Source organism: Pteropus medius, unplaced genomic scaffold (genome assembly GCF_902729225.1).
Source record: "Pteropus medius unplaced genomic scaffold, Ma_sr-lr_union100, whole genome shotgun sequence".
Classification (NCBI taxonomy): Eukaryota; Metazoa; Chordata; class Mammalia; order Chiroptera; family Pteropodidae; genus Pteropus; species Pteropus medius.
The window spans coordinates 289,204-308,733 of record NW_024344378.1 but is presented as its reverse complement, the minus strand read 5'-3'; the positions used below and the strand labels follow the sequence as shown (position 1 = coordinate 308,733).

The window sequence follows — 19,530 nt, the reverse complement described above, 5'->3', positions numbered from 1 at the left end:
AAATAGCGCCAGCATGTCCTGGCCACTCAGCGAGTATTAGCAGTTGCTAGTGTTTATGTGGACACGTCTGGGGGTTAGTGTGATGGGGGTTTGGAGGGGGCACCCATGGGAACAGTGGTTCGCTGTTTCTTGTTTCATTTATTCACAGCTTAGGTTTTTGAAAATAATTTTTAAGTAGTTTCTTTATTTTGGAATGAATCGAGAGATTTATCACATATTCCATTAGAGGGATTCTTCCAGTTTTCTAGTTTACAAAACTCTTTCGACGTGCCTTTAATTGGCCCTTTTTGAGGAGACTTCAGGGGTAATTTTCACTGTTTTAGTCTATTACCAATGCAGTACCTTTCAGTAGTTAATTCTTTTAAATTGAAAGGTCATCATTTAGAATTTTTATTTACAATTTCAGGTGAGTTTTCTTTTTTGAGGGTGGTATTTTAGGCAACTGTTCCTCATTTGTAAGTAATCAAAAAGATTCAATACTTTGTACGTGTCTTTGTATTTATTTGGACATGTTGAGAACCTGTACCTGTTGTCACCCTAACTGCAGTAGCAGTGTGCATGGCAAGTGTGCATGAGGCCTTGCGTGCCTTCAAATTTTCTGCAAATTTAGGGGCAGTTTTGTTGCTGTTCTTCCTCAAGCCCCCTTATGCATGATCATTACTTCTCTCTCCTCCCCCAGCATTCGGAAGCTGTGCCCAAAATGTGTGACGATGTTAGGATGTGAGGCCACAGGCCCAGCCGCCTTCCCGGTGGAGCAGAGAGTGCAAGCCTGTCCTCTGCCGCGCGAAGCGAACCCTCTGCATGGCGTCCAGTCTGGGGCTCAGCTGCCACCAGCTGCCCATTTTTAGGGTGTATGTAAATTCTGATGTGATTTCGCCTCTGCTGAAGCTAGTGTGTGACTGTCTCCTGGTCATCGTCATGGGACTTACTGTCAGCTTGACTGGAGCTGGCAGATGTGGGAATGCCGGCTGGAGTCCTGCTGGGCTGGCTGGCCTGTGGGTGATAGAGGGCTTCTTGTCTGCTGGTTGCGGTGGAGTTCCAGTTGTTCTGTGATTGTTCGCAGAAATAGTGACCAGCTGAAGAAGTGACTGTAATTTAGGTTGACACATTTATTTTCATGGTTGACATCAGGAACCTGGATCTAAAATGTGGGAGACTGTTGAGCAAAAGTGCCATCTGAGTCACCTTTCCTTGGTGTCTGCCTAGAAGTGGAGTCTGTTGTGCTCTTGGAAACCATGTGTGGGCAGAGGTGTGGGCTGCTGACCAGGTCTGCGGGGGTGTGGGTCACCCGGGCACACTCCAGAGAATTTTCACGGTGCTGGAGTGTTCTTAAGATTTTAATTGCTTATTGGGACCCAGCTTTCCTGCCCAAATGCAGTTGTTTTGGGCTCTGTTGTCATGGCAACCTGTGTGCTTCTCCATCTCGGCGTCATTAGCATTCTGTCATTTTCACACTGGTGCCACTAGAGTGAATGCTTGCTTAGGGCTTGTTCAGTAAATCCTTTTTGAATAAGTTACTTAGTTATGCATCTTCCATAACGTATTTATAAACAGGCCTTCTCGAGGCTTTACAGCTCACAGCGGAGGCCCGTCCTACAGCGCACCGTGTGCGCAGCTGGGGGCGCTTTTGCTGGCTGGGCGGGGCGCCTGCTTCGGCCAGAGCAGATGCCAAGTCGCTCGAGGTGCTCTCCTTTTGTATGCACACACTGGAAATGTGGTCCTGTCACAGCTCAGTGCAGCAGTCTTCATGCCTCTCGAACGCGTGCACACTAAGTGGGAAAAAGTCTTTGCTCCCAGATGGAGCCGAGCAGCCAAACCCACACCTCAGTCTGCCTCCGTCCGCGCTCCGAAGCCTTCAGGAGCTGCTTCACACGTACGGTCCATCTCTCTTCATGGCCCTTTGGAGGGGCGGGGACGTGTGGCCTGCCCTTTGCAGATGTGTAGGTATGGCTAGGTTTGGGGGCTCGAAAATATGCTTTCCTATTGTACCACACTGATGCTGGAATAAATGAGAATGGTCATGACCCATAAAATCAGTTTTGTCAAGAAGCTTTAAGAAAGCAAACTTTTCCCAAAACATTTCAAACAAATTTAAAGTAACTGATTTTTTGCCCTATTATCACATAGTATTCATTGAAAATTACCTGGTGAAAAACACAGGTAATCGCACCAGGAGAAATAACCTCTGTTAACATCATAACATGTTCTCTCACGGTCTGCTGTACCTCTCCGTGCATCCGTCCCGCCCCTCTGTCCACCCACCTCCCGTGCTTTTAACCAGTACCACTGTGCTCGGGCACAGCTTTGTTTCTTGCTGTTTTCTTTTAGCCAGTGGTATGTCACACTGAATTTCCGTGTTAATAAACGTTCTTACCAAATGTCATTTTTGATGGCTGCATGCTAGGTGGCGAATCTGAGTCACAGGAGTGTGTATTTTAGACAAGGCAGCTGGAACTGCTCTTGTTGAAAATAATGGGGAAACATCTTTATAGTTGGAGCAAGCTGTGCGGAGCGAGGGGGTGAGGTGGAGTGGGAGTTGGGGGGAACGGAGCCTCTGTCTGTTCCTGGATATGGTGTGCCATGAGGGGCTGTCCGGGACGGGGTGCTTGTGTGGCTTGGGGGTCAGCAGAAGCATCATCACCTGGAGACTTGTCAGAAATGCCAGTGACTCGGTCCCATCCAGCTCTACTGATGCAGGAACTGGGAGGAAACCCAGCAATCTGCATTTCACCGGCAGTTCCGACATGGGATAACATTTGTGAACCAATGCGGCACAATCAGGCCCCCAAGAACAGTCTTGGGATAAGGCTTTCTGGCATCTTGCTGTGTCTGCACAGTGGCTCTGACTGTTTTAGAACTAGCTGTGTGCTTAGGGAAGTGGGGAACTCAGGCAGGTAGAAACTATGCATGGCAACAGGGCATGAGTGCCACCAGGGCCAGAAGTCCAGCAAGAGGACTTAGGGCTTTGGGCCCAGATCCATCCAGGTAAACAAACCAGTACTGAATTCTCTGCCTGCTGTGTAGCAGAGACAGTGCTAGAGTTTGGGGCTAAAATAATTCAATGAGTGGATTTTAAGGGTTTAATAATTAAAGAGGAATGTGTCAGCTTTGAGCTGTTTCCTTGTTGGGAGCTACTTCACTGTTTTGGGATAAATGCTGTGCTGTCAACTAGTGATGTGAAGGTTGGCTCTTTTATGGAGTGGCTGTATCCTTTCACTCACGCAACCCTGGCAGTCAAATACGAACCCCTAGGCTTCACTCTGAGAGTCAGTCGTGGGTTCTGTTTGATCAGAAAGGATTTAAAAATTTGTGAATGTATGAGGAGCTCATGCAACTCAAGAGCAAACAAACCAACAATCGGGTTAAACAACGGGCACAGAACTTGAAGAGTCGTTTTTCCAGAGAAGATGTACAGATGGAAAGGTGTCCATGGAAAGGTGCTCAACCTCACTGGTCATTTACACCACAACAGGATGTCACCTCACACCCCTGAGAAGGGCCATCATGAAAGGACAAGAGATGACAGGTGTTGTGAGGGTGCGAAGCGCAGGGAGCCACTGTGACAACAGTGTGGAAGCTCCTTACAAAATTAAAATTATTATATGACCCAGCAGTTCCACTTCTAGGTATTTATCCAAAGGAAATGGAATGAGTTTCCTAGAAGAGACATCTCCCATGTTCACGGCAGCGTTAGTCACAGTGGCCAGGACGTGGAAGCAACCCGAGTGTCCAGCGGTGGGTGACTGGATGAAGAAAGTGTGGCGCAAGCACATAGTGGAATACTGAGCCACAAGAAAGAAGGACATCCTGCCACCTGTGACACTGGGTGAACGTGGAAGACAGTATGCTGAGAGATTAAGTCACACACAGAAAGACAAATGTGCATCTGAAAAAGCCAGACACATAGAAGCAGAGAATAGGATGGTGGTTTGAAATGGGGGATGTTGGTCAAAGAGCCTACACTTCCAGTTATAAGATGAATAAATTATAGGGGCCTAACAAACAGCGTGGTGACTGTAGTGAATGCTGTATTGTATACCCGAAATTCGCTAAGAGAGTAAAACTTAAATATCCCGCCACACACACACACACACACACACACGGTGATACGTGAGGTGATGGAGGCGTTAAGTAATCCTTTTGTGGTGATCATTTTGTGATGCATTTGTGTATCAAATTAATACATCACACACCTTAAACTTGTACAATGTTATGTGTCCATTATGTTTCAATAAAACGGAAAAAAAGACCCCTTTTGAATTTGTGACTTGAGGGCACTGGGTTCCAGTCTCCCTCCACACGTCTCCCTGCTGCTTCCTGAGGCGTCTGAGTTTGATGCCACGTTTAAGCCTCTGACTCCCGAGACGGATCTGTGCACAGGGACTGAGGGGCCAGGACTGTGGCTGCCGCACAGGGAGTGGTACATTCTGTCTTTGGTCTCATCGTCCCACTTGGTAGCATTTCCTTTGTGATTTGGGGACGGGGAGGAACGGAGAGCTTCGATGTGAGTCAGGCCGCTTTCAGCCTTAGGGATCAAGGGCTTATGGCGATGCCGGGGAGCCCATCTGTACTCTGTGACTTGCAGAAGGCTCAGGCCCTGATAGGCAGCACGGGCCTCACCTGGGAGCTGGAGAAGCCCTGAGAGGGGATGGGTGTGCAAGTTCTGCTCACGCACGTGGGGATGTGTGTGCACATCACCCGAGTGGCGGGCCGTGTGGCAGAGCGGGGATTGGAGTGCTGCTCTGGCTTGGTTGTCCAGATCTGTTCCTTGGATGTTGTGCGCTAGTAAACAGAGGAAGGGTTTTTTATGACTTTACAGCCTGTTCATGTGAAACCCACTCACCATGGCAGCATGGTCTGGCCCATGTGGGCTTCCTCCCGTTGAAGCTGACGGTGGCATAAGTGTGGCACGGCTGGCTACTGCTGCCCTCGGAGTCTGTGTCCTCCCTCTGGTCTGTGCAGCCGTGTCCCTCTTCTCTTCATTTTTTCACAGCCTCAGTGTCCCACAGCAGTTCTGGTTTGACACCCCCACCCCGACTTTTATGAAGGTCGTGAGATTTTGGTTGGAGTGAGAAGCCGCCACATTAACTTTGGCCCGACTCCCCTGTCAGGTATCCCCAGCCATGATGACCCTTCTCAGAACAGACCTATCTGAGGCCTTGCCAGTCTCATTTTATCGTCTTATGTCGTGTGTCTCTTGTCTTGTTCTGACTCCCCACTTGTTGGCGCTTTGTGTAGAGACTCTCTAGGCCCCTTGGGGTGCCTCTGTGCCCCATTCTTACTGGAGCCATTGCTCTCAGGCTGTTTGGTGTTCCAGATGGAATAGTTGGTGAATAGTGATGCTTTGATGTTTAGAATTGGAATAAAGTAAAAACGAATTTAGATATTGTAATCGTTAGCTGAAGTTGGGTAACAATCTTAGGTACTTCTAGAAAATTGTGTTCTGGAATTTAAGGTGAGAAGGTCCCAGGGTTTTGAGGTCTAGTTCACTGTCTTTCTGTCCCCTGTCTCCCTGGTCTAGCAATTTAATAAATGCTTATGTGTTGAACTTAATTGAGTTTAATATTCCCACCCTGAATTAGAAGGCCGGTCACCCAGCAAAGTGCAGTTAGAACATGAGATTTATTTTAATGTGGTAAGAGGTATTCTAAACCACCGTAATTCTGAGTCAACATTGGGTATCTCATCAAATGGACCTCAAATGCAGAGCTGTGTTGGAGCAATGATAGCAGCCTTCTGCTTTTTGGCTGGCGGAAGTACTTTCGTTTTTGAGGGGGCAGGACAAGGGGGAAGTGATGAGAGGAGGAGGGAAGAGGAGACACTGAAGGATCCGCTCGGTTGGTCAGATCCCTAGAGCCAGAGTCACAGCTGCGTTTCTGTCCTGGCAGATGTCCCAAGAAGGCATTGCTAACAGAACCCTGAAATAACGTCTCCATCTGCCCCTCCCCAAGGGGGCATTTTTCTTTCCCTTCCCTGGGGCAGTGAGTTCCCCTGTGCTTTGAGGGCCCCCAGGGGCAGCTGCCCTCCTGAGGTAGTTCTGGAGGGGATCTGGCCTCTCTGCTTCATGCTCCTGCAGATGTGGCTGGTGCTCCCTAGGCCTTGTGTCTCCACCACCTGTCCTGAGCACTCTGGAGAGGGCTGCAAGACTCTGGGCATGGGGATAGCCCTGGGCTCTGTGCGCTCAGGCTGTCCACCCGGGTCTCCAGCAGCTTATCACTCAGTTCAGGTGAGGTCCCACTTTTGTGTCCATGGAATCCTAGTGAAATGCAGATGTCTAGGCAACCCCATGGCATCTTTGCGCCTGCGTGTTTTGGAGAAGCTGTTCTGAGCTGTCCCCGTGGCGAGCCGCATCACAGGTGGGGGTTCCCGTTTGCAGAAGCCCATTCTGTGGCAGACACGGTCTGCACCCTTAATGTGCTGGGCTCGTCAACCCGACGGTAATCTAGGGGACGGCCTGTGTTAGCAAGAGACGCGATGTGATCCCAGGCCCACCCCTGGTGCGCTGCAGCTTTCCTCCAGGCGGGCTCCCCAGGTCGGCAGTGGAGAGAGGGCAGAGAGATGTACTCAGGAGAATGCAGATCTAAGAGATTTACTCCCAAGGCCATAGAGATAAAATTCATACTGGAAAAGGAAAAAGTCTTTTGTCAGAGAAGCAAATTAATTTACACTCGATGGAGGACACTCATAGTGTGAATAGTTGTTTGTTTATGAAATCGATCCCATGAACAATATACACAGATAAGTTGAAGTTTTCACCTGTGCCTTCTGTAACGTAATCAGCCCAAATTAGCTGTGGATTTTGCATCAGATTTTGGTCCAGGTTACAAACTGCTGCTTGATAATTTGATGAAATTGTTAGAAATTCTGTTTGTATTTTGGAGCCTGAGGTAAAGAGAACTGAATTTTTGTTTGCAAAGTGTGTAACTTGGAGTGGGGGGTAAACTGGGTGGTGGGAGAGACGGCCCGAGCTCTCGCAGTGGAGTGGGGACGTGCTCTGTGCTGCTCCCCAGCAGTCTCAGGAGGACACGGACAGAGGCGCCAAGGAGGGGAAATTCCACCGTGAGCCTCTCTCCCCAGACTGAACCTCTCACGTGGTCACAGAACCTGTCTAAGCTGGGTCAGTGCCACCTCCCTGTAGACAGAAAGTCAGTCATTTAGAAATCAAGTAGCTTGTGGCATTTGGTTCCTAGGTAGCATTTCATTCCAGGAACCCTCTTGGATGACATGACATGAGTCACGATTCCTGTCATTTGGAGGGTTGTGCAACCTGATGCCTCAGGTACAGACTTTCAACACCCACACCTAGGAATTCTTCCACGTGGGTGTGCTGTACGTGGATGTGTCCTCTGTTGGTAAAATCTGTTGATGATGTTGATCCAGACAAGTCAGAAGTTCTAGTGAAGCCCTGTTCCTGGCTCTGCCTCATCTAGCATCCCAAGTAAAGTGACATTTTATAAACATTTATGCAGTCGTTGGGGGTGTGTCCTAGAGCAGGGGTCCCCAACCCCGGGCTGTGGACTGGTACCAGTCCGTGGCCTGATAGGAACTGGGCAGCACAGCAGGAAGGGAGCGGCAGGCCAGCGAGCGAAGCTTCATCTGTATCTGCAGCCTCTCCCCAGTGCCAGCATAGCCGCCTCAGCTCCGCCTTGGGTCGTCAGGCGTTAGATGCTCGTAGGAGTACCGGTCCCTGGTGCCACAAAGGTTGGGGACCACTGGTGTAGGGCACTGCAGTTTGGTAATGCAGTGTTCTTACCTCTGTACTGTGATTGTAGGTCTGTGACTGTGAATACCTCAGTGGTGAAAGTTAGATGAATTAAATGTCTCAGAGAAGACAAAACCTTTAGCACAGTGACGTATTTCTCCGTTATATGCCACCTGGCCCTTACGACAGTATCTGCATGTCTTCAGGCCTTGCAGAAGCAGCCACGTGGTCCTTGGAGACTAGATTGAAGGCATAAGCCATTTGATAACTTCTCTTTAACACTGTGCAAATGATTTTTCCTGAAAGAAAAAAAGCAAATGGTGCACACAAAGATTTCTGTTTCGTCACGTGGATTTGGCAGAGGCAGTGGCATGAAGGGGCCTCCTGGGGATGCTCAGGCCCTACACTGTTTCAGAGCAAACTTCTGTTTGTCTCATCAGGAAACAGGAGATGTATTGATGAATTGTCCTCTCAATCGGTCCTTTTTGTGAGAGCCTGGAGCAGTATCACTTGCCTGCTTTGCAAAGGGCGACAACTGGGGGTCTGTGGGCAGGCTCTGCCCAGTGCTATGGCTCAGTCATCCCTGTCACACTGCCCATCTGGCGGGCCTTGGGGACGCTGAGCCACCCGCAGCCACACCCCTTAGGGCCGGGGTTCCAAGCTGCGCCCGACTCTAGAGACTGAGCTCTCACGTGTGTTGTCTCATGTCGCCGAGGTGACTTTCTCTGCAGTCACGTGTTGAGTTACTCAGAAGAGTTTCTGGGCACCACATCTTCCCACGTTCACTCTCTCGAGCCGTGAGGCCCACTGTGGAAGCTTGTAGCACGGCTATTTAAAATTTAAATTTAATGAAAATTAAAAGTAATTATGTGAATTAATTACAGTTGCCCTTGAACATGAGTTTTAGCTGTGTGGGTCCACTTGTAGATTTTTTTCAGTAAATACATACAGTGCTGTAAATGTGTTTTATCTTTCTTCTGATTTTCTTGGTACCGTTTTCTTTCCACTGGCATACTTCGTTGTGAGAATGTAGCATATCACACATATGACATGCATGATGGTGTCAGTAGATGATGAGCGATAAAGTTTTTGAGGAGTCACAAGTTACATGTCCTTCGGTCACATTAGCCACTTTTTAGGTGCTCAGCAGCCCCTTGTGACAGTTGGCTTCTGTTTGAGGAGGGCAGATGTGTGACGTGCCCATCACAGGACATGCTGTTGAACGGGGTGTCCCTGAGTCAGGGCCTGAACACGGGAGCCAGGGAGACGCCCAGAGCTCACTGTGGGCCTTGCAGGGGGCCTGGGGTGGGGCGACATCTGTGGCCCTGGCCTGCCCACAATGCACTGCAGGCCAAGGTGGCTTCCTGCTGCCACCGGCAGTAGTGCGAGTGAAGGACTGAACTGTTAATGAATAAACCTCTTCTTCAGACGTACAGTTGGCCTTGGACAGCATGGGGGTTGGGGTGCCCAACCCTGTGCAGTTGGAGCCCCTTGGCTCTGTGCTGGTGGGGCTGTGCTGTGTCCTCAGGACCGGGGTGCTGTCGGCGCAGAGCAGACCCGCTTCCTTAGTCCAGTCCAAGGACAGCACTGCCCAGGTACTGTGCTCACAGGTGCCGTGCGGCGCCTCGGCTGAGGCCCTGCATCCAGGCCACGAGAACCGGGAGATCCTGAGGACGGTGCTGCTTTGCTTTCCTGGTCCTCAGTGACTGTCGCGGTGCTGTAGGAGGCCCACTGAGAACGCTGTCGCTGGTTATGGGCAGCCCGGGCTCCTGGACATTTACATGGGGAAAAAATTCCTGAGTAGTTAGCAGAGGAGGAAGGCAGGGGTGGGGGCAGTTTGGGTGATGCGTTTGGTTTGGGGTGGCGAAGGTCAGATCAAAGCCATCGCCAGGCCAGTGTCCGACTCTCAGAAGGCGCTGGGGGCCCGAAGGGGCCAGTGGCTGCTGGGCTGCTCTTCCGGCCTCGGGAGGAGCCTGCCGGTCCCATTTCCAGGCCGGCATTCCTGGAATGAAGTCCAATCTTACTAGGACCTGTGCCATTGTCATTCAGTAGCAGTTGCTCTAATTACCTGCTGTTAGGTTCCCACTTCAGTGATCCTTAGTTAGAAGCAGTGACAGTAGAAGTGGGGAGGAGTCGGCTACCCAGGATGGAAGCTGATACCGTTGCTCGCCCGCTCCAGCCTGGCCGAGAACATGATGCCCGGGGAACCAGATTTAGGTGCTTGACTTTCCTCCCAGGCGGATTCGTCAGCTGGCTGGCATTCCCGCAGCTGAGCCAGCCGCTCCTGGGTCTGGTGGTGCATTCCAGGCGTTCACTCTCAACCCGGATGCCAGCACATGCCTGCTATTTATAGGGGAAAAATGCCACATTATTTTATCTGTTGGTTCTGGCGTTTTGTAAGTGTGGGTGCCGAGGCTGAGGGAAGTTCTGCCTTTCGATCGATTTTCATCTCTTAGTGGTGAATGACCTCCAGGTGGGTGGAATGCGCAGATGTTATAGAAGTCAGTCCTTTCTCTAGCCCTGTCATGCAGGACAGGGTCACAGTTCCTGCACTGGCTGGCTTGGGGGTTGTGCCAGGAGAAGCGGTGAATGAGGGGGTCACATATTCCCACTGATGCTTTTTGCCTGATGTAGCTTCTTACCCTTGAGGCAAAATTGTGCAGGTATAAGCGCTGGGAGCTTGTGGGCAATCTGAGGGACAGACAGTACCCCACCTCCCCAACCCCTGCCTCGTGAATCATTTCACGACCCTACTTGTTCGGTGTGCTAGAATTTCCCGTGGGTTTCCCAGCAGGTGCCCCAGTGAGATGCGCCCTGACCAGGCAGAGGTGTCCAGAACTGAGTGTGCATTCCCAGCTCAGCAGGAGCTGACCTGTGAAGTGGTGGATGGTGTGTTTTCTCTTAGCGTCCGGGAATCCACGGACCCCATGCGTGTCAGTCCTAGCCTGCAGTGGGCTTGAGAGGCCCCAGCGCCCTGCCCTCACTGCCCTGGGTCCTTGAGTGGTAGGGGCCTGAGAGGCGCTAATTTAATTCACTGTCACCCTGCTCATTTGTTATAAATTTTTATAGCCCTTTCCTATATAAAGCAAGGTCCTGTTCTTTCCTGGACGAGCTGGTAAGCGCACAACTCTCTGCCTTTGAGCTTCTAGGCCAGGGGTCCCCAACCCCTGGGTGTGGACTGACACCATCCACGCCTGTTAGGAACGGGGCTGCACAGCAGGTGGTGAGTGGCGGGCAAGCAAGCAGAGCTTCATCTGTGTCTGCAGCTGCTCCGCAGCGCCAGCATCACTGCCTCAGCTCTACCTCAGATCATCAGGTATTAGATTCTCATAGGAGCACTGGCCCTTGGGGACCGGTGTTCTAGGCCACAGATGTGCCCGTGCCGGCCCACCCAGCTCACAGGTGTGGGAACGTCCATTTAGCAAGACCAGGGGGAGTGTGTGGCTAAAACAGCGCTCTTGCAACCAACTCAGTGCACATCTATTAGGAAGGGCCATATTGTCACTTGAAATTCTGATTTAAGCTTTAAACCAGCAAGTAACAAGCTCTTTCAATAATCAAACTGCTCGTCTCACATGGAAGCCGGCCCTTTCTGACTGACGGAGCTCGGCTCTGCGGGTGAGTGACATCTGTTCCCTTTCTAGTTTCTCCTGTGCTTAAAGTAGCGGGCAGGTCTGTGTAAACGTGGTCCTTTCTGTTGGGGATGGATGGTGATCTCTCTGCAGGATGCTGGTGTGACTAAATTAGGCTTTAAGGATGCAACTGTGAGGAGGGCCAACCCGTGACATCACTGTCTCAAGTCTTTTTAAGGGACAAGAGGTATGGATGGGAGAGTTCATATTTTGGGTATGTCTGCTCTTTTGAAATCAAAATTCAAAGAAAAAGTTTGCCTTGAAGTCTTTCCTCATACCTGACTTTGTCCTTGAAGTGTTTCAGGTTCCCTGATTGCTGAAGTTTGCCCGCATCCTTGCAGAACTTCTTCCCTTCTTCGTGTTCCCATTTAAACCCAAGCTAAACCCAAGGTATTGGATTTGAAAAATACCTTTCCACCTCATTTTGCATCTTCTTTGACATTTTACTTATATAAAATTGGGCAAATGGATTTATCCTTGGTTATAGCTGCTATAATGCCTTAAAGAATCAAAATAATGAAAACAAAACAAAACAAAAGGTATGTCTGAAAAGTCTGGAAATTAAAAGATTCATTTGGAGGCCAGTTTAAAATGGCTCCAGTACAAATTCTACTCACATGGGCCACCTGCCTGGGGACCCAGGGTGTTTGTGAAGGAATAGGGGTGTCTGTATTTCAACTTCTGGATGTAATATTAATGATATTAATTCAGGCAATGCTTGTTGAGTGCCAGTGGGCAGGAGACAGGGATCCATTCATGAAGAAGAAACAGCCCCTGCTTGTGTGAGCTATCCTTTTTGTTCTCTAGTTTTTTTAAAAAAAAGACTTAAGTTAAACAGGAAGCATAAAATGTTTTTCTGTCCAGAGCCAGCGAGGTGAAAGGAAATGCTCAACTGTTCTTTTACGAAATCCAAATGGGCTTCCTGGAGGGAGGGAGTATTAGGGGCTGGTGGGGAGAGGGGCTCTGGGCAGGGGGCCCGGGCGGCCTGGCCTCCATGAGAAAGGGTGTATGGGACAAACAAGATGGCAGGTCCCATCAGCCTGAGATGGGAAAGTGGAACAGCCTCAGGAATTCTGGCAAAGGGCTTCTCCAAGTAAGTGAAACCTAGTGCTGGACATTGTGGGTAGAAGGGAAAACTGCCATTCCTGGGACCTCGGTCCCGCGACACCTGCACGTCAGCACTTCTGCCAGTTTTGTATTTGGGAAATGTTTGCCACTTTCATATGAGCTTGAGCTGGGTACCCGCCAAGCCCCCAGGGAATGCCCGGTTCCTCTGAGCCCACATTTCCCGCTTGTGCCTGCAGTGAGGGGCAGCTGCAAACAGTGCAGCAGCCCGACTGCTGTTTGTGGTGCACACACCAGCAGCTACCTGGTGGTGGTCTGGGCGAGACCCCGCTCTGCAGCTAGGCTGCACCCCCTCTCCTTGTGCTTTCAAATCGGCCGTCAGCTGTGAGCCCAGCATCCTGCCCTGGCCCCCTGGCCCATGCGAGACTGTTGCGAGAGACTCATGGATCTCAGGGATAGTGGCACAGACGGCTCAGCAAACCCATTTTGGCTTTGTTGGAACTTGTAGAATGCTAAGCATCGAATTTTAGATCTTTCCCCTTACCCATTCTGTGGGTTATAAGTTGTGATTCTTGTCGGGGAGCAGGTCCCTGAGCCTTTGCTAGTGAGGACAGCAGCTGTAGTGGTGTGCGTGGAAGTGGAGCCCTTCTTCTGTGACACCAAAGGAGTGCGGTTGTACAGCGTCATCTTCACGTCTGAACCGAAGCCTGATGGCATCAGCCCCCAGAGCACAGGCTCATAGACTGCCGGCTCTCGGGCGTGTCCCAGCACTCCAGTGAGTGATTAACTGCTTCCTCGGGGCGCCGGTCTGGCAGGTCAGAGGGGAGGCCTTCCCATACCCAGGGTTGTGCAGGACCACTGACAGGGCCTCTCAGGCCCCTGGGAGGGACTGGAGTGAGGATGCTTTGGACCTTTAGAAGCCCTGACGACAGACCCAGTGCCCTTCCCTTGGACAGCCCAGTGCAATGAGCAGGACATTGTATGGCCTGCTCTGTGCTCCGCCCTGGCGATGGTGACGGGCTCATCACATGCTCTGCCATGAGTTGTCACCTCCGGTGCAGAAGCGGAGTGGTTCTGCGTGGCCCCGGCTACAGGAGCGAGGCAGTGGGGTCGTTCGTGTCAGCGGGTCTGGTCGCCGGTCAGGGAACTGCCAGGCAGCCTCCTCCGACTACGGTCTGCTGCCCGTGGAGAGGCTCTAGCAGCCTTCTGCACCAGGTTGGCCATCCCACAGGTGTGCCCGCACACTTCTCCCCAGCTCTAGGGCAGCCGGGTTCAGGTCACAGGGATGTTCCTTTTTAGGAGTGGAGTGGGGCTTCGTTATTTTGTTGGCAAGGAGTCCTTGAGTGGTGGGACGTGCTTCCACGTTCGCGAGGGTTTAAATCCCCAGAGGAGAAGTATGGTGGGCAGTGCAGCAGTCCTTGTTTAATGGTGCTGGAGGTGGGGCCGTCTCCTGAGGTGCGGATGGAGCCCGCAGGTCCCAAGGGTGCTCTGCCCAGTGATGGAGCTTGTGAGCTGACAAGCAGTTCTTTGCCAGGCTGCAGGAGGGTGGGTCTGTCATGGCCTTTCCTTCCTTCCTTCCACATTACACAGAGTTCATTCTGAAGACACAACTTGGAGATCTGAAAACATGGTGAAGAGCGTGGACTGGCCGCTTTACGTATGTTCACTCAGCACTTATTGATGCTCCTCAGTGCCAGACACCTCAGCACCTGCAGGATCCCATTTAGGAAGATGGCCGCGTCCAACATGGCACTGCAGCGTGGAGCCAGGCGGTACCTGAAGGGTTGTGGATACTGGAGGTGGAGTGATTAACTTTCCGTGGGCTGCCAGAAGGTCTCACACGTGGGGACCTTTGAGATGGGCCGGAAAGGCAAGTGCGTGGAAATGGTGCCTTCTTAGCAGGAGGCCGTGATGCCTGTGGCTGGGGAGACCGCAAGCCATTTTGTAATATTTTGTTCCAGTTCTTCAGTGGCTCTCCTATAGCCTTTTCTTACTTTGTTTGGTGGAGGACGTCCCTTTGCTGGCTGTATATGTATAATTCTAAACTTCCTGACTTATTAGTTTGGATCGTTGTGGTGTGATAGAATCCCTAAGAAGGCATTTTTATCGCATAGTCATCATTATTTTGTGGTTAAATAACCTGCAAGTATGGTGAGTTACGACGTCAGTAGTTTTGAGGCCATTAATATTGAAAACATGTGGACAGCATGAAGTTAAACACGTGCCATGCTTTAGAAACATTTGTTCTGTGGTCTAAGTTAGGGACCTGACTTGGTAACAACCTTCATATTCAAATCCAAAATGGGGATAATGAAATTTTATGGTTTCTTGTTTCTGTTGAGAATTGGCCTCAAGCACAGTCTTGTGTAAATAACAGTTTGTGTGTAGGCCAATGCTAAGGGCAGGGAGTCCATCGATCTTGTCATCCGTAGTGATGAGGAATTTAGACTTTACTAGATTTGGCAGGAAATCCTGAGTGGCAAATTGAAAGAATGTTTCAGGAAGTACTGGAATCTGGCAAAATTAATAGGTTTGGCTTATGATTTCCTAAGATTCCCCCAAAGCTAGTAGTTGAGATGAGACAGTTGTAGAAATTCCGTCATGCTGCCCCAGGTCCCCATTTTAAGGGGCAGACTTCACTTGGATGTAAAATGTTCCATGTTTAAGTCCTGGTGGCTGATGACACTGTAGTGACCACCCTCTGCACTGAAGCAATGAGGTTGTGCTTCTCAGGTAACGTCAGTACTGGATGCGTCTCCTGCAGGAAGAGAGAACTGAACCCCCTGTGCACGCACATGCGCACACACACACCACGTGCGCACACACACGCTAGGTGTCCCCTGTTCTCACCGTTTCTAGATGCTTGAGGTGTGCAGTGATCTCAATGCCGAGATCTCCTGTATTGTCTTACAGCAGTTTCATCGTTCATGATTTCTGCTTTGCCTGTGCTTTGTAGAGTTTTCAGATACTGGCAGACTTTCCAGCATCCTTGAACTTTAGCTTTTGTAAGAAACCAATATCGAGAATGTGTAGGAAAAGCTGCAAGCCAACAATTTGATTGAGAAAACCCATAATATATGGCCTGGTCCTGAGTGCAAGTTTATGTTTTTCCTTTTCCCCAAGTTTTGGTATCGCTGATCTCTAACTGGCCAAGAGTAAATTGTGCTTGGTGAAATCATAGGCAACCCCCCGCATGAACTTAAATGGTTCTTTTTCCTTTAATATATCTGTTTAGTTCGTATGAGATAATAGAATCGAGAAAAGTGTTTTTGAAAGAAATCCATCTCTGTAGTTTTGGAGAAATAAATATATATATTTTTTCTGGATAGTTACTTTAAAAAGAAAAAGAAACCCAGTACTCTAAAAATGTATATAATCAAGAGGCTGAACATTATAATGAGATAAGATTTAGAGTATTAAAGTTGAAACTCTCTATATTTGATTTTAGGTTTTGGGGGAGAGTGTCTATATGTGTGTCTGTGTGTGTGTGTGTGTGCATGTGTGCACATTTCTGTGTTCTCCACACCACAGAGCTCTGGAAATGTGTTGAGCACTCAGTATTTTCTTAAACCACGTTGGTTGACATTTCCATGACAATGTTCGTGATTAATGTTGTTGTCACGTGATACGAGATTTGGGTCCTAAATTTAGGTTCAATAGAAAATTACCACAGACATTCTCTAAGTAGTTTTACTTAGCATTTGTGGAAACAGAATCATGGCCCCCAAAGATATCCATGACTAGATCCCCAGAACCTGTGAATGCTACCCTGCTGGGCAGAAGAGACTTTGCAGACACGACTGATTTAAGGGTCTTGAGATGGGGAGATGGTCTGGGGTCATTCGGTGGCCCAGTGTCATCACAGGGCCCTGATGAGAGGGAGAAGGGTCACAGTTCGAGAAGGAGCCATGACGTGAGCAGAGGATGGGTGACGTGGGAGCCTGGAAAAGCTGGAAAGGACAAGGGAAGGGCCCTTGGAGCCTCACGAGGAAGCAGCCCTGCCCGAACCTTGAGCTTAGCCAGTGAGACATCTGAGCTTCAGAGCGAAAAGAGAGTAACAGTGTGACGATTTGTTAGAGCAGCAGTAGGACCTGGATGCAGGGTTTCTGTTCTTTTCCTCCACGTCTTTTCAAAATGGCTGCATTATATCAGCTTTCACAGTGCCCTGAGTTATAACTAGAGGTGGTTTCTAGGACAGGCATTTAAACTACAGTGGAAAAGAGAATTGGACAGAAACAGATCTTCTTTGGATGTATTAAAGCAATGGGTCTTTTAAAAAAGGACATTTCGGTCACAGCGTGATCTCGTTAATAACATGTGTAGTGTTGGAAATAGTTCTCCACTCTCTCAGGGAGACTAGGCTTTTATGCGTTGTGTATTAAAATAAAACTTGAAAGCACATGAGAGATAGAAGTCCTGAATCATGTTAATCCATGTTTGAGTGTGGGATACAGAATTCACCCAATTTACTATTTGAAACAGTAAAATTGCATAATTTGTTGAATTTTTTTATGTACTTTGTAATAAATAATGTTCACATGAATTTTGTACATAATAGTTGACATGTCAGAACTTGAATGTGACCATCAGATGTTTCCCAGGCGGACTGGTGGTGGCAGGGCATTTCTGGGAAGGTCATTCTGCATGTTTTCAAGGTGTGAGGTAAGTTCTTGGCTCATGGCCACGGAACTCGCTGTCTTTATACATCAGCACTGTTAAGTCTCCACAGCCTGTCTGGTGGGGCTGGTCGTCACCAGTCGTTGTAGGATGCGAAGTGCGGTTAGACAGGTGACACGGTGTTGCCCCTTCCCACAAGAGAGACTCAGCGCGCTGGTTCTCGGTAGGTTTGTCTTTTCCAACCCTGGCCTGCCCTCCAGGGAATCCCAGTCACGTCTTGTTGTGACTCCCTGAAGTTCCCTGGCTCACTGAGAAACGACGTGTGGTCCTGTGCTGCGTGTCAGGGCTGCTGTGGTGGTGTCACGGTTGTAGGAAACAGGAGCGAGCGCATGATGCGGGGGTTAGTATAAAACGCCGAAGCCCTTCTGGGGACTCCTGCAGGAGGAGAAATGTAACGCGAGGGCCCAAGAGCTCAGCTGACCTTGAGAGCCTGTTGGGATGTGTCCAGAGCATACAGACCTGACGTCTGTGTGCTGGGAACAATCCTGAGCCCTGTGTCCTGCTGGACAGAATGGCTGAAAAGTCCTGCAGCCTTTTCTCGCTGCAAAGACCTTGCCTTCCCATGTGCGCTCAGTAAGAGGCCTGGTGCCCATGGACCTGGGGCCAGCCCAGGCCCTCCAGATCCACCTCTGTGCGTGGCAAGCTGAGCTGCTCACCCCACCCATCAGTGGGAGCAAATGCTTGCCAACCAAACTCTGCTCACGCATCTCCCCTTCCTGGCACCTGAGCTCAGAGCCAGCATTTGGCCGTTTTAGTCCCCGCCAGGACAAGCTGGCCCGTGGTGAACTTTCTCTGACTGGCCTCTGGCCAGGCCACCTCCATCCCACTCCAGGTCCCTGTTCGTAAGAGGCACACTCTCTGCCCCCATGAGATGCAGGCGGACTGGGGGCCCGCTGTTCTCTCTCCCTGCTGCAGCCAGCTCCTCCATACCCGCTGTAGTTTAAACGTGGGGGTTCCTGAGTAAAGACTGCAAAAAGACTTGAGTGCATTTCTGTTTTCCTCATGTGCATTTCGACATCTAAAATGGGAATGGTGATTTTTGAAGCATGGGTGCATTTTTAAACTATAGTTGAATGTTGTAAACTTTAATGTAGCTTCATTTTAGATTTCTTGCCTGATTAGCTGGAAATTTATTGATTCTTTGGATTGGTGATAATGACTTATGACTTTTTCCTGTGAAGTTATCAAAGCCTTATAATTTAAAACCCGTGTAGTTGTGTAGAGCAGGTGATTGGCTGGAAGAAAGCCAGCCTTTTGGTTTCTATTAACCACACATGAGGAAGTAAAAGTGGGCGTAGACAGAGATGAATCATCCAGGTCATGCGGGGCGGGGCGCCTGGAGGTTTAGCGGTTCCCCAGCAGTGTGTTTGCCCATGTGGGTGGGTCACGTGCCATAACTCTTGGCAGAGCTGGCTGCCGATGCGCACAGTTCATCGGCCGGGAAGGTCATACCTGCGTGAGAGAGCTTGTTTCTGGTGAGCCTCGGAAGACATTGGTCCAGTCTGATCGACCCTGCTGCCGCTGGGGCTCGGGTAGAGGACTGGCTGCCCCCTGTGCTGGCTGTTTGCTTGTCAGCACCGGCATCCTTTCTGTGGACTTCCCGGGCAGCTGTCACTTAAGGAGGTCCCACGCGTGAAAGCACCTTCAGAGTTGAGGACCTGGGGCTGCAGCCGTGGTCATGACAGCACTTCTCTGAGACTGGAAAGGAAGCAAAACGGAGATTGTTCCAAAATGTACCTGTGAGATCATCTCACTGTTCTGATGAAAGCGTAGTCAGAGGGCGCAGGAAGAGGACCCGGGAGAAGTCCTGTCGTCAGCTAGGGTTCTGGGCGTGGACTACCGTGGCCAGGCGGGTTGCCGGGGGCCTTCCTACACAGAGGGCCAGCTCAGGCTTCTGTAACAGGGTGCCCTAGACTGGCCTTAACCAACAGACATTCACATCTCACGGCCTGGAGGCTGGACGTCGGAGGTCAGGGTGCCAGCAGGGTCATCTTCTCCTGCATCCTCACCTGGAAGGGGCGAAGGGGCTCTCTGGGTCTCTTTACAAGGACAGTAATTCCATCACGAGGGCTGCACCCTCACAGCCTCATCACCTCCCAGAGGCCCTACCTCCTGACACCACGACGTGGGGGTTACAGTGTCATCCCATGAATCTGGGAGACACACACATTCAGTCCACAGCACAGGGCGTCTGCCCCCTGGTGGCTGAGCAGGGAAGACGTGGCCCTGTGGCTCCGGCTCCATCAGGCCCTCAGGTGACACAACGGTCAAACCAGGTCCTCCCCACACGCACAGCACTTTAGGGACAGACTCTGTGAACCCACACTGCTCCCCATGCCGCCCTCCCTTTGCCTGTCGCTCATTCCCACAGTTTGGATTGACCAGAGGTGTCCTGATGTGTCTAGAGTGCTCCTGTTGGTCCAGCTGCCCAGGCGTGTACACGAGGCGCTCCAA

General features: G+C 50.3%; 1 protein-coding gene and 1 long non-coding RNA gene across 12 annotated transcripts in view; one reads left to right on the top strand and one right to left on the bottom strand.

Moving 5' to 3' along the window:
* DIP2C (disco interacting protein 2 homolog C) overlaps window positions 1-19,530 on the top strand; it is a 212,566-nt gene that overhangs the window by 38,688 nt on the left and 154,348 nt on the right. The window contains exons 1-4 of one of the 11 annotated variants that reach the window (XM_039870930.1): window positions 9,999-11,320; window positions 11,428-11,521; window positions 11,631-11,724; window positions 12,986-14,269. The exons of 7 other annotated variants lie outside the window; for them this stretch is intronic. In XM_039870930.1, coding sequence (XP_039726864.1) covers window positions 14,257-14,269 — 13 coding nt within the window. In that variant the 5' untranslated portion in view covers window positions 9,999-11,320; window positions 11,428-11,521; window positions 11,631-11,724; window positions 12,986-14,256. Of the gene's footprint in view, window positions 1-9,998; window positions 11,725-12,336; window positions 14,270-19,530 lie in introns of those variants that run through there. 3 more of the 11 variants (XM_039870929.1, XM_039870937.1, XM_039870932.1) reach the window with 3 other exon arrangements.
* Window positions 5,604-10,010, bottom strand: LOC120608974 (uncharacterized). The gene is made up of 2 exons (XR_005654572.1): window positions 9,771-10,010; window positions 5,604-9,471 (listed from the first exon to the last, which is right to left on the bottom strand). It is a non-coding gene; the product is annotated as an uncharacterized LOC120608974 (long non-coding RNA).